The sequence below is a fragment of the Rattus norvegicus genome, chromosome 19 (assembly GCF_021556685.1).
Source record: "Rattus norvegicus strain SHRSP/BbbUtx chromosome 19, alternate assembly SHRSP_T2T, whole genome shotgun sequence".
NCBI lineage: Eukaryota > Metazoa > Chordata > Mammalia > Rodentia > Muridae > Rattus > Rattus norvegicus.
In genome coordinates, this window is record NC_141552.1 from 16,105,022 (window position 1) to 16,119,529 (window position 14,508).

General features: G+C 47.2%; 1 protein-coding gene across 5 annotated transcripts in view; it reads left to right on the plus strand.

Moving 5' to 3' along the window:
• Positions 1-1,583, plus strand: part of LOC147998875 (disks large homolog 5-like) — a 42,623-nt gene extending 41,040 nt beyond the window's left edge. For all 5 annotated transcript variants that reach the window (XM_087595947.1, XM_087595950.1, XM_087595946.1 and 2 more), the window contains 3 exons: positions 203-369; positions 1,089-1,194; positions 1,313-1,583. In XM_087595947.1, the coding sequence (XP_087452073.1) occupies positions 203-369; positions 1,089-1,153 (232 nt within the window). In that variant the 3' untranslated portion in view covers positions 1,154-1,194; positions 1,313-1,583. The remainder of the gene's footprint in view (positions 1-202; positions 370-1,088; positions 1,195-1,312) is intronic.
• The last annotated feature ends 12,925 nt before the right edge of the window (positions 1,584-14,508 follow it).

Sequence of the window (14,508 nt, forward strand, 5' to 3'; positions counted from 1 at the left end):
ACACTAATTGGTGTCAGGCCAAGCAAACAATTTATTCTTCCCTGAATTAACGCTTTATGGTGTGTGCAGCAGCCTTATATGTATGAAGATGCATTTTATTAAGTCTTCCTGGGTATCTGGGACCTGGTAGAGTTAGTGGGACTTGGTAGTAGGAATGGGAGAAAGGAGCAGCATGATCTTACTATGCAGACTGTATTTCCAGAAACCTGCTCAGCCAGCTCCTGATGGAGAACACATGTAGGAAGAAGTTGGTCCCACTGAAGCAGGAGAGCAAGGAGGTACATCTTGATTGTGCACTGAACCAGAAATATTTGGTTGACTTCAACAAGAAAGATAAAGACCATCAAGGGCCAGACCCAGCATCATCTGGTATGGACAAACAGCTGTGTTAGCTTAACAATATCTGATAAAATTTGCCAATTTGATACATCTTTGCTTCTCTTACCACCTTTCTAATTTACACTCACAACCAGCCAACCACCTCATGTAATGGAATTGTTCATTGCTCTGCCTATGCACAAGTATTCTGGGAAGTTAACCACTTTTCAGAAACTGAATTATTGTGCAAGCATATTTTGCTGCTCTTTTTGAAGCTGCAGTCTAGAAATGGTGACAGATGAATAACATACCTCATTATTGCATATCCATGTGATATATTGGATCCTATGTAGAGTTTTGAACAATTTCTTGGTTCTTTGACAAATGACACTCTGTGGTCATGTGACCTCTTGTGTAGGAAGCACCTTTGGGATAAGAACCAAGTGCAAATGTCAAATTAGTACTTGTCATTGGCATTATCCTTGGTGACATATGGACATCTCCTTTCTTCCTGCAACCCGATGAGGTCTCTTGCCATTGCCCTGTTCTTGGTTTGCACTGGTATAAGTCTGGGTCCCATATTGGTAGCCCACATTACTGTGATGCTCTCTGGAGATTTTGCCCTGCCCACAGAATTAGCAACAATGATATCAGTTAAAAGGTCCATCTCGACTGTCCAATAGAACTGAGGTGGTAGAAGGCAGCATTCTGACAGGTGGCTTGCATTTCCCCACCAAATCAGTGTCTGAAAAACTGCCTTCCTCTCCCAGGTCTCAGAAAGTGCAAGAGAGCTGGAATTGGACACATCCCAGTAAGAGAGCTTCCTGAAGAATAAGTTGCTTTCTCAGGAGTCCCTGATGACAAACATCCTGAATGGTAACAACATTTTTTGGATGAGTATTCTTCCTCAGAGTTAATTTGTCATTTCTTAGAGACCCTAAGTTTATATACCACTAAGCCAGCCTGACTGATTGAGGTCTTACTTTCTTCTCAGAAAACAGCACTTGAGAGACAACTTGGGGGACCGCCTTTCATTATGTGTGCTAGAGGAGGAACAGCAATACGTCTGTGCTTCTAAATGTTCATTAAGAATATGCTTTTAGAAATATTTTTGTTATGATTTTAATTGAAGTTTTCTTTTTGTTGTTTCATTCTTATATGTTCTTGTTACTATTTTTACTTTCAAATATTTTTAAATATTTTTATTCATTTTAATCCTGTTGTGTTGTAAAAATGTATTTGTTATGAATAAAAATTGAATTCTATCTCTTGACTCTTAAGACCATCATTCTTACTCAAGGGTTCTGTCCCCTCCTGTGGACCTAGAACTGACAGCAACAGATGGATCTCTGCATGTTCCATGGATACTGGGCTAATAAGTGAATTCAAAGTCACCAAGGGTACCCAGTGTGATAGTATCTTTTGTGAGGATAATGTGGCTGTGTCTCCGACACACACTTTGTGATGTAATCACTGACATGCTTTACCCAATTGTTAGGGTCCATGTGGTTCTTCTGAGAGAGAAGAAGATGCTCTAACCTGTGAGTCATCACCACAGCTCCTGCAGGTGGCTTTTGTTATTCCACATGAGGTGCTGTATTAGGTGGACAGGATCACCTCCAATTAAATAGAGAGATCTCAGGAGATGTGTGTTCACAGGGAACTTACTGAGCCGTGCGTGCTCACCGTGTTAGCTTGCCAGGCATCCCTACAGGGTCTGGTGTCCCAACTGCTCATTGTGGGTCAGGATCATCCTCCAGCATCACTTAGTTTCCATATTAGAGCATAACTTTCACCTATTATCAGTGATGACTACATGTATTGTGCAGATCTGATAAAATACAGAATAGAAACTAGCTTCTTGTAGGCAAGATTGGCATAATCAGTTTTTTGACTGTTAGCAAGAAAATTATTTTAATCTAAGCATTTTAGGAAGGAACCTCCAGAGCATCCATAGTGAATGTAGCCTGCAGCTGTGAACACAGGTTTCTTTTGGAGAGCAGGCCTGTGCAAGCCCAGAACCTAGGTGGGACAGTTCAAGCTACCCTTTTTCCATGGCCAATCTGGGATCATATTGAGAATGTATTTTTTCCAGGTGACTGATTTCCAATTAGTGGAATTGATCTAACTTGCTGAGAGTGGAGGTGACTCAGAGAGTTAAAGTACAGAGGAACCAATCCAGTATGTCCACAAAAGCTTGCTGTCACGCCAGGGCTTTTAAAAGCTCAGCAGCTAGAGAAGCAATGTAGTATTTGGTTACTCTCATGCTTAGGTCTAGTCATTCATTATAAGCTGACCATGACACAAAAAGAGTCATCTGTGTCACAATAGAAACTAGTTGTCACTAGATTCACCGCACACTATCACATCACTACCGTATTTGAGGTTCTCCATTACTATCTAAGAACCTGGAAGAGGTCTTGATACACAAACTCATGATTTATGTCTACATGACACTGTGTGCTTTGTCCAATACCTTGGATACTTTGTGCTGACATCTGTCACATGAGACAATAGTTCATGTCATCCTAACCTGAATAAACTGTCCTTAGAGTACAGTATAGTGGGAGGGGCCTTCTTTTCCTGTGAGATAGCAAAACATTTCCAGTCTTCAGTCAAGTCTGACAGCCATTGTCCAGTACCTGTCTTGAGATGTCCACATTTTCAGCTGAGAATCTTCATCCAGGCTGCTCTAAAATTCTGTAGAAGATTAATAGGGTTCCTGTCCTAGGATTTAATTCTGCATGACTGTACTTGCTGAACATACTCAAAGCCCTGTGATCCACCCTAGCCCTCTGTGCTTTAGAGAAAGAAAATAAAGAACCACATTGCACTTGAAGTTTCTCCTCCAACAAAAGGAGAGCCTGCATAGGGCCTTTAAGTAACTCTAAACCCCTGCTTCCCCACAGCTCCCTCCATCAATTCCATGATTGGTGTGTTTTCACTACTACTCACTTTCTTCTGTGTGCAAAGAATGTGCACCATGTCAGTAAAGTGTGTGTGTGTGTGTGTGTGTGTGTGTGTGTGTGTGTGTGTGTGTGTGTGTAGTCCCTAGTGAAATGTGTCGAGGTGCATGCAGACTCATGCTACTACTGTCCCATGGTACCTTGCAGGGAACCCTGAAATGGTGGCTACTTTAATACAGTCTAACCCGGGTGTGCATGGTTTCTGTAAGGTCACCACTACAGATAGCAGGAAAAGCTTCAGTAGTCACATGGATGTGATCAATCAGTGTTAGTCATGCCCTTCCAGCATGGTAGACTGCAGGTTGTCTGTCCCCATCACTTTGCTCTCTTGTGCCCAAACAATGCCAAGGTCAGGGCCATTGAGCCGTGAGGCAGAGGCTCACCACCCTCAGTGCTGCCTAAGACCCCTAAGACTGTCTCTTTCGGGTGTGTGCGTGCTGGACACTCATGGATCCTGAGATCTCCGCAGCTGAGGTGAAACAGTACCGGAGCCATTGCAATGTGGGCACACATTTGGTTGTGGAGCTGGGCCACTCTTTGACTTTTGGTAAGTGGAGAGACAACTGTTGGCTGAGCCTTGGTGAACCGGATGGCCCCTGGCCACGTCAGCAGTCAGCAGTATCAAAGCTGAGCAACCAGTGTTTTATGTTCCATTTTGTCATCGCTGGTCAGTGTTCTGATGCCACAGCACATGGCTGGCCTCAATCTCCCCATGTGGCCACAATCCCTAATTGATATGGCCTCCACTTCCCAAGTGCCACTGGGATTTCTGTAGAACCCCTAAGGCAGCAGCAAGCAGGAGCTCCTGGCTATTCCCTCCCTGCTCTCTGGATCTGCAATTCGTTCTGTGTACATATGGCTATGTCCTCATATACCCTTGATGCCATGATACCTTAATAAACACTTGAATCATGTCCTGATGGCCAGTTTTCAACTGCTACCTGACACAATCTATAATCGCCTGGGAAATGAGGGACAGTCTGGATCAGACTGGCCTTTGAGCATGACTATGCGTGACTGTCTTCATTGCTGTGGGAGATGCCAGGCAACCTCTTTTCTGATCCTAGAGTCCCTATACCCAGCCACTTGTCCCCTCTACAGCCAGACCCTACTTCTGCTCCTAGGCACTGTCTTGGACTTCCTTCCCTCAGGTGGCTTCTCTCCTTTGGTTGCTACAGAAACCTGTTATGAGGACAGGAACAGGGAGTTAAGAGTTCAAAGCCATCTTCCCATTGATGTTCTTTCTCAGAGGTCAGTGGGACACTTAAAGAGTTTTGTGTATACATTTTATTAAGCAAGGGACAATCATGCATCAGACACAGGAAACTAACAGCACATCTACCGGACCTCCTTCAACACCTGGGCATCTCTTCTGGCCTGTGCTTCTGTGTGCTGAAACCTGGGGACCAACTTCCTGTGGGGTTTCCCAGGATGACTATGCACATTACTACACTGGTGTAAATCCTCAAAACTCACAAACAGCAACTGGACTGACCGCCACAGGAACGGTTCTCCATCAACAGATACCACAGACCAGCAAGCAGAAGCATGGGAGGGTGGGGCTGTGGTTCACACACTTCTCTTTCCTCACTAGGGCAGGTGACCCGCTGGAGAAAACAAGGAGGCAGCAGGATGGAAGAGGAAAACTACAACCCAGTCCTTGCATTAAACACCCAAGCACATTTAGACTAGAAGAGAGAAGTTTGCCAAGAATGAGGGCCACTTTGGACATCCATCATCAATAGCCCTGGCTGTCTAGGCCAGCATCAGATCCAGCAGGCTCCAGGCAGGTGTCAGCCAGGCCCTCAAGGGCACTAAGAGCATTAACCATGAAAAATAGAACAAGATCTCTGCCTCTTGCCTGCCTGACAGCCAAGCATGCGTATGCCCTGGCTATGCTCACGCTGGGACCCCTGCTAGATATTAAGATATAGAGACCTGATAGTTCATTAGGACCCTGTTCGAAAGGAAGACACCAGATATTTCCCTCTGGCATCCATATGTGCATGCGTGGTTGTACAAGCTGGTAGAATCTCTCTCTCTCTCTCTCTCTCTCTCTCTCTCTCTCTCAAAGTTTTGAAGCACAGCAGAAGAATCTCTGGGACTCTAAGCCTGAGCAACCTCATCTGTGAGCCACAGCTTCTGTGTGAGAGCTCCTTTGTGTGAGAGGCATAGGGTGACTGAGGAAGGTTGCTGGTGTCCATCCCTGGCCTGCATGTGCATGCATACAGACACATGGACACATGCACATGCTGAGTTCCCCTCATCCAATCCTGAAATCTGAAAACACTGAATTTCAAATCCAGGCGTTCTCCTAACCTACACCTTCCCTCAGGAATTGGAGATGAGGCCTTGCAAGAATCCTCAACCAGTGAGACTGGCCCAGACCTTCTGAGATCTATTCTGCCCCAGGAGGAAACAGCAGGTGTTATCAGGACAACACAGAAACTCAAAACTCCAGCCTGATGCAGGGACCACCTGCTGGGTTAGGAGAAGACTCTGCATCAGGGTTCCTGAATGAAAACATCACCCCTTAACACACAGGGTCGCTGTGGCTATGCCTTCAAGGCACTTTCAGCAGCAGCTTAAATGGACTAGGGATGACTATGGGAATCTGCCTGCAGGGTGATGTGAGAATCCTTCTGCTAAGGCTTGGTCGCTAGATGTTGCCACAGAAACCCTTGAACTCTTCTTGGAGTACAGTCCAGGCAGAGGCTGAACACAAAACATTCTGATTATGAACTGAGTTTAACAGATAATCCGGAACCTGAAGGCCACAGGCCCAAAGGTCTGCACTGCAGGGGTGAGGCATCACTGCAGGGATGACCACACAGTGCAGGGGTGAGGCATCACTCAGGGGATGACCATACACTGCAGGGGTGAGATGTCACTGCAGAGGTGACCACACACTGCAGGGGTGAGGTGTCCCTGCAGGGATGACCCTGAAGCTGACTGAGCTCCTCAGGGCTCTCCCTGTCCTGTATGTGCTTCCCTTCTAGGTGAGCACTGCAGCTTTCAGGGTGCTGGAGGCCTGTGTGGGCAGCAGTAGGAACTGCTAGCCTTGTTATTCACAGCTGAAAACATCACACAGGATATTCCAGAAGTGAACACCACCAAAGTAGGGCCTTTCACAGCATTCTGGGTAGTTTGGCACAAAGCCACATGACAATTTCACCTGTGATCCATACCAAATGTCTGCTGTCAGTGCCTGTCTCTTAGGAGCCACCTGGATGATCCAGGGGATGGTCCTGAAGAAAAGGCTTGGCAAAATTGAGGTCTCCAAAGCCAGAGGAGCAGTGAGGAGGTGCAGGGGCCGTAGACCATGGAGACTGACATATGCTGATGTTAGATACCCAGACTCATCCCTGTGTCCAAGCCTGGATGTCACAGAGTCACCTGGCAAAGGTCCCAACAGTGTCCTTCAGGATTCAGCTGTCTCCCTACTTGCCCTCCACCTCACCCACTTCCTGTGGTTCTGGGAGTCAAGGACTTCATCACCTTTTTCGTTTTCTTGTCATATTGCAGGTACTGTGACTCGACCACTCTTCCTCCTGCAGGAGACACATCATTTGTCACAGAGCAGGACTGCTGCACCAGGAAGACCCAGAGCATAACCAGGACGCTACAATGAAAACATGACTGGCCCTTCATGCTGAATGACCGGAAAAGCACCCAGCCTTCTCTTTGTTGCAGACTGGATTCCTCAGCCTTCCTGTTATGAACAGGGCACTAGTACCCTTCACAGGATACTTAGTGTTTATAAGACATTTATAGAATTCTTCTTGTATATAGGCCATTGAGCTAGGAGCCAGCAACAAGGCATAAAGTAGGAGGAAATACAGAAACATTCTAGGAAGGGAAAGCCAGGGGCCAGTGGGATGGCTCAGTGATTGAGGACCAGAGTTCAGATCCCAGCACATTGATGTTCACAGTCATCTGCAGAATCAGATCTAGGGGGTCCTATGACCTCCCCAGCTCCCAAGCAGCTACATGTGTGCTTCTTAGACACTTCTCACTCACCGTGAAACAACCTAAGCCACAAAACATCCCACACCTTCTTGGATGGGCCCATCCCTGGGGGAGTCTTGTGTGTTCTGGGCTTCAACTCTAGGAAAGCTTGGCCTTGTTTTATAGGATGTCTTATTCCTTATATCAGCAGAGAAAGAAAAAAAAAGATCCAGTCCTGGAACCCTAGAGGACACTGCCATGATGTCACTGCTGTGCTGGCATAGGCTTAGAGAGATCTCCATGATCCATCCAAGTCACCTAGAGCTCAGGGAATGATGGAAAAATTTATGTGAGTTCGCCCAGCGCTTGCAACCATGAGAAAGCTTGGAAAACACAGGGCACATGTGGTGTTTGATCCTGGGTCAATTCAACCCTCTTGAGCCTGCAGCTAAGACAAACAGATACACTGGCCTGAGTGCACAGGCCAGACCTCAGAACCTGTTTGCCAACCATGGAACACTCTGGATTCCTCCTCTTAGCTGGACCTTGTTCCTCTACACCTCATCCACCCAAGCTTCTCAAGAAATGAAGCTACCAGGTTAATACAACAACTAACTGAAGGCAACAAGAGCCTTCAGCCGCCCTGTGGCAGTAAGGTCAGTCCATAGGTCTCATGTCCCTGCACTGTCAGTACCTGTGAAAGCCATGGCCACTTATTCCCTTCCGAGGTGAGAACAATTATACCCACAACCTTGCTTTCAACAAATCCTGCCTTGGCCATTGGTGGGACCCTCATGAGACTCAATCTGATGCAGGCCTCCTCAGACACTTTGGCTTCCTTTCTGGCTGCTGGAGTTGGGCCCTCTGGCCTGGCCTAATGTAGGATCAGCAACATCCAACTCTGTCGGGCCTCAACCATCCCACATTGGGGGCCCTGCTTCACTACTAGGTGCATTCTTTTCCCACATCTCTCCAGTCTCTCCCTCATCCCTAATTCCCCTCACCTCTCAGGCCCAGCCCTTCAGTCTCTGATGGAGACTGTCCTGGAGGGACAGGAGCCCCTCCCCTGAGATACTCTCCCACCCCATGCTGCTGGGCTCTGACAACTCTGCCCTTGGGCTGACTCATCTCTACAGGCACAGCCTGCTGCTCCCCTGCCACTGCAACCCACTTCCTAGCTCTGCTTCACACAAACACTCTGAGATCTCTATACTGGTTTCCCATTCTATTTTGCTCCCTCTCTGTCCTCCAGAAGTTCTGCTGCTCTCTCTCACCACAGCAGGACCCACCAAGACACTGCTCCTGACCCCAGCAGCCACCAGCAGCCCAGGTCATGGGGCTACTAACAGCTTTGGCCCAGGACTCAGGGCTCCTTCCTTCTTCAGTATCGAGTCCAGGCTGAGACCATCTGGCCTGCTGCTGGGTCCTTGAAACCCTCAGTCTCACAGCCTCTGGGCACTCTGAGCCCTAGTCCTTATGGCTAACAAGTAGCTGCCCAGTCAAGCAACATGGGCCTCACTGGCTTCCTGGTGTGCCATGATGCTTTCCCTGCATGGCTGGGGATGACTGCATGCTAGGATTATGTCTGGAACTAGACCTGCAGGTAACACCTGATGGGTTGGCCAGGCTGTCCTCCTACTCCTGTTCTCAGGAGATTCTCCTGACTAAGTGTCCCAAGTGCTGGGATGAGAAGTATGTGCCACCATGCCAGCTAGGAGTCTTCAAGTGTGATGAAAGACTGGGATCTGTGGTCCTGGTTACTTCCAACAGTGGGGACACCAGTGTTCTGAGCATTCTGTCATCTAGGACTTATATTCCATGTACTTCACACGAACACTGTGAGACTTCTGCATTGGTTACCTGTTCTCTTTGAAACCTGTCTTCAGGTATCTGACAGTGGGAGTCTCCATGAAGTTTTTGTCACCCTGAGGATGTGGCTATATTAATAAGCTCAGGCAGCATGCAAACACAGCAGAGGTTACAAACAAGACTACCAGGCTGGGGCCACTAATTGATAGAGTGCTCCTTTGGCATGGTGAGGGCCCAAGTTCTCTTGCAACCAACATCTGCTGGGGATGTAGCTCAGTGATTAGGCACTTGCCTAGGGTATGTGAGGTCCTGGGCTCCATCCCTAGGACTAAACCCTCATCCCCTACCCTGAACGCACCAGGTCCAGGCATCACTGTCAATCCTGAGGGCTTGAGTTTGATCCTCAGGCCCTCTCTGATACAAAAAGAGAAAAAACTCCCTTGATTTGGGTTTGACCCCTACATATGTCATGCCCACCCCACTTTGAGTGTACAATTAAGGAAAGCATGAGTAAGTGGTTGAGAGGCACTCACTGCCCTTGCAGGAGACCCCAGTTTGCTTCCCAGCACAAACTGCATGTGACTCAGCAGGTCTCAGGGTAGAACTGGATATGTGACCCTGTGCTAAAGCACTGTCCTGAGTGGGGACTGCAGCTTCTGAAGAGGAATGCAGGCCTGGCCTCCAGAACTCCACCTTCAGGTCCTGTCTTGATGCCCTGGCAAAAGAAACTCCTTCTCTCCAGAGGAGCACTGCACTCAAATGACACCTCAGTGATGAAAACTATCTGTCCCCAAAGGCATGTCACTGAGCAGAGATAGCTTCCGTCATGCACCTCTGCCCATCCCCAGTTCCTCATGTCAATAACTCAACCTTTCATGAAGTAGATGGCAATGCATGAGGTAGGATGATCAGTAGTTTACTGGCCAGTCTGGGCTCTATGAGATGCTCTCCCTGAAATCAGAGCCAGCAAGAAATTCAGCATGAAAGCTCTTTGTAAAGAAGCTCAATGACGCAGAGCAGAGCCTGGGACCCCGCACGGTAGGAAAGTGACTCCCATGGATTTTCCTCTACCTTCAACACTCATGCTTTGGCATGCACACCCCTACAAGGAGATCAATACACATGGAATAAAAAATTAAACAGAAACATTAATGAAGACAATGCATACAATGTATTAAAGGATCCCGGGAACACTCACTTAGCACTTTCCTTTCCTTTGTCTTGGGAACAGCACCTGCACCAGAGACTGGAGACTTCCTGCAAGAGAGAGAGGACAGATGCACTGTTCATTCAGCTGGAGAGCTGTGCAAAGACCAGAGCCACCCGCCTTTTTCTGACAGTGGGAGCTGGGCCCAAGTGTGGGCTGTTCCTACTAGAGGCACCACAAGAAGAGGACCACCTTCCTCAAACCTTCCTGGAAGTCAGAGCACTGGCTATGGACGTCCCTCAATCCTCAGATGACTCTCTTTCAGCGGTGGCTCAGAGCCTCTTAGGACAGAGAGGGACCAGAGCTTCCCCCCAAAGCAAGATCCCTATCTTATCTGACAGTTATGAGGGCTTAGGGATGGGACAGATGATGTGACAAGGTTACATGTAGCACAGGGCTAGGTTAGTAAGGCAATCAAAGAGGAAAGAGACCTGGAACATTCCTCATCTGTTCTTTTTGCTCTGTACGTAGGGATGAGGGGCAGTGTGTGGTAGAGGACTAGGACACAGCACAGCCTTCTCTGCACATGGTTAGCTTTCTAGGCTGCCTGGTCACTGTGACCAGCAACTTTTCAACTGTGCCACTCTACTACCAAGGCTGACACAACTGGTGACCATGTAGCAATAGGACTTTACTGACTTAGCAACATTTGGAATCACACAATGAGCATGTGTCACAGAAGAGTTTTTTTTTTTTTTAAGAAAAGGATTTTAAAAAACTATTTATTTTGTCCATCTGAGTACGCTGTCCCTGTTTTCAGACACAACAGTAAAGGGTAGTATATGAGAGTAGAAATGGTTATGAGACACAATGTTTGGTTGCTGGGGATTGAACTCAGATCCTCTGGAAGAGCTGTCAGTGGTCTTAACCACTGAGCCTTCCCTCCAGCCCCAGTATATTGTATTTTCAATGTTGTATGTTTTTATTTCCTTTTTCACGTATGTATGTATAGCGTTTCTGTGAGTACAGGTGTGTGTGTGCCTGTGTAAAGGTCAGGGACAACCTGAGCACAGGTCCTCACCTTCTACCTCTCCTCCATGGCTGTGTATGCTAGGCTAGCCCTTCCCCCTAATCCTAGAGACTGTCCACTTTAGGCTCCTATCTCCCTGTGGGAAGGGCTGGATGACAGACACTACTGCATCCAGGTTTATGTGGCTTCTAGGGACCTAAACTGTTGTTGGGCTTGTTCAGCATGAAAATAAACACCATTTCACAGCCCTGGCTGGGCCAGGCAGTGCACAGGTCTTTGCTGCTCTTGCAGAAGACTTGGGTTCAGTCTCCAGCACCAGGGTCAGGTGGCTCACAACCACCTGAGACTCCAGGTCCAGGGACTTCCAAGCTCTTCTGGATAAACCTACATGGCAAAAGCAGGGCTGGGAGCTGGAAGACTCTGGTGTTGGCTTCTCCCTGTAGCAGGGGGCAAAACGTGGGCATGTGAGGTAACATGGAACCCTGTTATTCTACAAAGTGCAGAAGCTCCTGATGTCCCTCATGGTGCCCCAGAGCCTGTCCACCACTCATGGAGGCTTCAGGAACATGGCCTTTTCCTGACCTGTGTGCACTCTGCATCCTCACTCTCTACCCCCTGCTTTTCTGGGTTGGAAGTCTCAGGTGTAGGAAGCGCCAACCATAGGCCTCTTCCCTTAGCATTTCAGCATTTTACCCACTTGACCTTCACCAGGCATCCTTTGCTCTACACAGTTACCTCAGCCTGTGACCCTCATCCTCCAGACTCTAATGAAGCAAACACCCATGTGTGTGGAGCTCTCATAGTTAGCCAGGGCTAAAGGGGAAGGCAGCAAATCCTTCATGAACTCTAGAGCTCCTGAGGCCTAGGAAAATGTCTATACCGGTGCTAAACTCATGCTGACCTGTAAGACTACATTTTTCCTTTAAACAGAAGGATGTGTGGTGGTGGTGGCACAGGCCTTTGATCCTAACACTTGGGAGGCAGAGGCAGACAGATTTCTGAATTCTAGGCCAGCTTCCTCTACAGAGCTAATTCCAGGTCAGCTACACAAAAAACAACACTGTCTCCAAGAGTAAAACAAAAAGAGAAAGAAAGAAAGAAAGAAAGAAAGAAAGAGAGAAAGAAAGAAAGAAAGAAAGGAAAGAAAGGAAGAAAGAAGTGAAAGAAAGAAAGGAAGGAAGGAAGGAAGGATTCATATTTTGTATACAATGAGATGCCTGCCTGTCTATACCTGAACCACCATGTTAACTATAACTCTTGTCACATCTGTATTAATTCAAATACTGAAGGCCAAATGGTTAAATCTTAATGACTATACAATTGGGGGGTGGTGCTGAAGAGATGGTTGGTTTAGTGGCTAAGAGCAGAAGACCAAGGTTCAGTTCCCAGTGTCCACATGGTTGCTCCTATTAACCTGTAATTGCAATTCTAGGGAATCAGTCTGGACTTCACGGGCACCACACATACCACATGGTGCACAAGCATTTATTAGGTGAAACAGTCAGGCACATAAAATAAGTAAATAAAATATATGGTTAACAGACACTGTGATTCAGGAAGTTCTTAGTGACTTTGGTTATCATTTCTCTCTCCGAGAGACCTGTCTTCCTCATGGCTCAGCCTCCCTGGCTTCTAGGACATTCCCTAGCTCTGTGGAGCATGAAGTACTCAACACCATAAGCCAAGCATTGCAAAGCCATCTGCACCTTCATTGCTACACCTTCACCATGGCTGTGTCTAAAGGGAGAGACTTGGAATCCCACAGAGGCAAGGCCAAATCTGTTGGGCTATGTGAGCCCAGCCACTCAATAGTCAGATCTATTCCTGTCCTTGGCTATGGCATGAGGCTCTTAAGACAAATTAATCTGAAGGATATCAACAGCTATACTGTTAGACCTCTCATTGCTCTGCCCGACCCCCAAGCTCCGTTTTACTGGCTCAAATTCACACCTGAACTCCTCTCCTGCCTCAGCCACCATCAGCTCTTCTACTCCTCTCCACCTGTGCTCTGACTAATCCACACTAAGGTGGACATTAACCTCTTGTGGACCTCCAGACGTATGCTTGTGATTACTCTTCATTGGCTGTTTTGTATGGGTAGGCGGGTTCTTCTAGTCTCATGCAGAACACTGCTCACACATTTTGGATCTTACAACATCCTCTTGATTGAGAATCCTGACTAATGACTGACTGAGCCTTCCATCCCTGAAGCCACCCTCTGTCTCCCAGTCCAAGATGAGAATCCTCACCCTAACCCCATGGTGTCCAGTTTCATCTCAGAAGCTAGACTCTGAACTGCCCAATATCTTTTGGATCTCTTCCTCTAATTCTCTGACAATTCGTTCCTATTTTTTTTTTTTTTCCGGAGCTGGGGACCGAACCCAGGGCCTTGTGCTTCCTAGGCAAGCGCTCTACCACTGAGCTAAATCCCCAACCCCCACACCCCCGTCCTCTTTTCTTTAAAAAAAAAACACATTTTGTTGTTTATTTTTTGAGACAGGGTTTCTCTGTTCGGCCCTGGCAGTTCTGATATGCTCTCTGTAGACCAGACTTGTCAGGAAACCAGATGTCTCCCTGCCTTGGCCTCTTAAGCACTGGGATTACTGGATTTTGCCCGAAAGTTTAATTAAAAATTATTTAGTGGCAGTGCATGTTGGCACATGCCTTTAATTCAATCCATTGGGAGGTAGAGGCATTGTGAGTTCCAGGACAGCCAGGGCTATATATTAACACCTTGTCTCAAAGAAAACAAGCCAAACATGAAACAAATTGTTGCAATATGGTCTTAGGTATGTAACTGAGTCTGTTCTTGAACTCTGAATCCTCCCACTTTCACTCAGGTGCTAATCAGCAGGCTTCTGTCTTGACTTTCACTGCGCACTCAGGGCTGCCATGACTGTTACCTCTCCCAGTGTTAACTCATGACTCTCTCATCAGCATCATCACAAAACTCCTGTCAAGAATTAAGGAAACCTGAATTCTAAGGAACTCCAGTATTTCCAAAGCTCACTCTAACACAGATGTATCCTATGCTGAAGTAAAATGGTGACAGCTGGAGGTCTTAATTGCAGGACTTGGGACAGAGGGGTTGGAGGATCTTGAATTCAGGGTTGCTTTTACCTTACAGTGTTGGTTAAAGCAGGTTTGTGCTGCTACAATATACCCTGTCTAAAACTATACCAAACACACCTAAAATGAGACAGAGGAGTTTGAGTGGGCACAGATGGGAAAGCTGGGCACTTTGTGGCTAAGCCACGTGCTGCCTGCACCAAAGTCCATGCACAACCCCG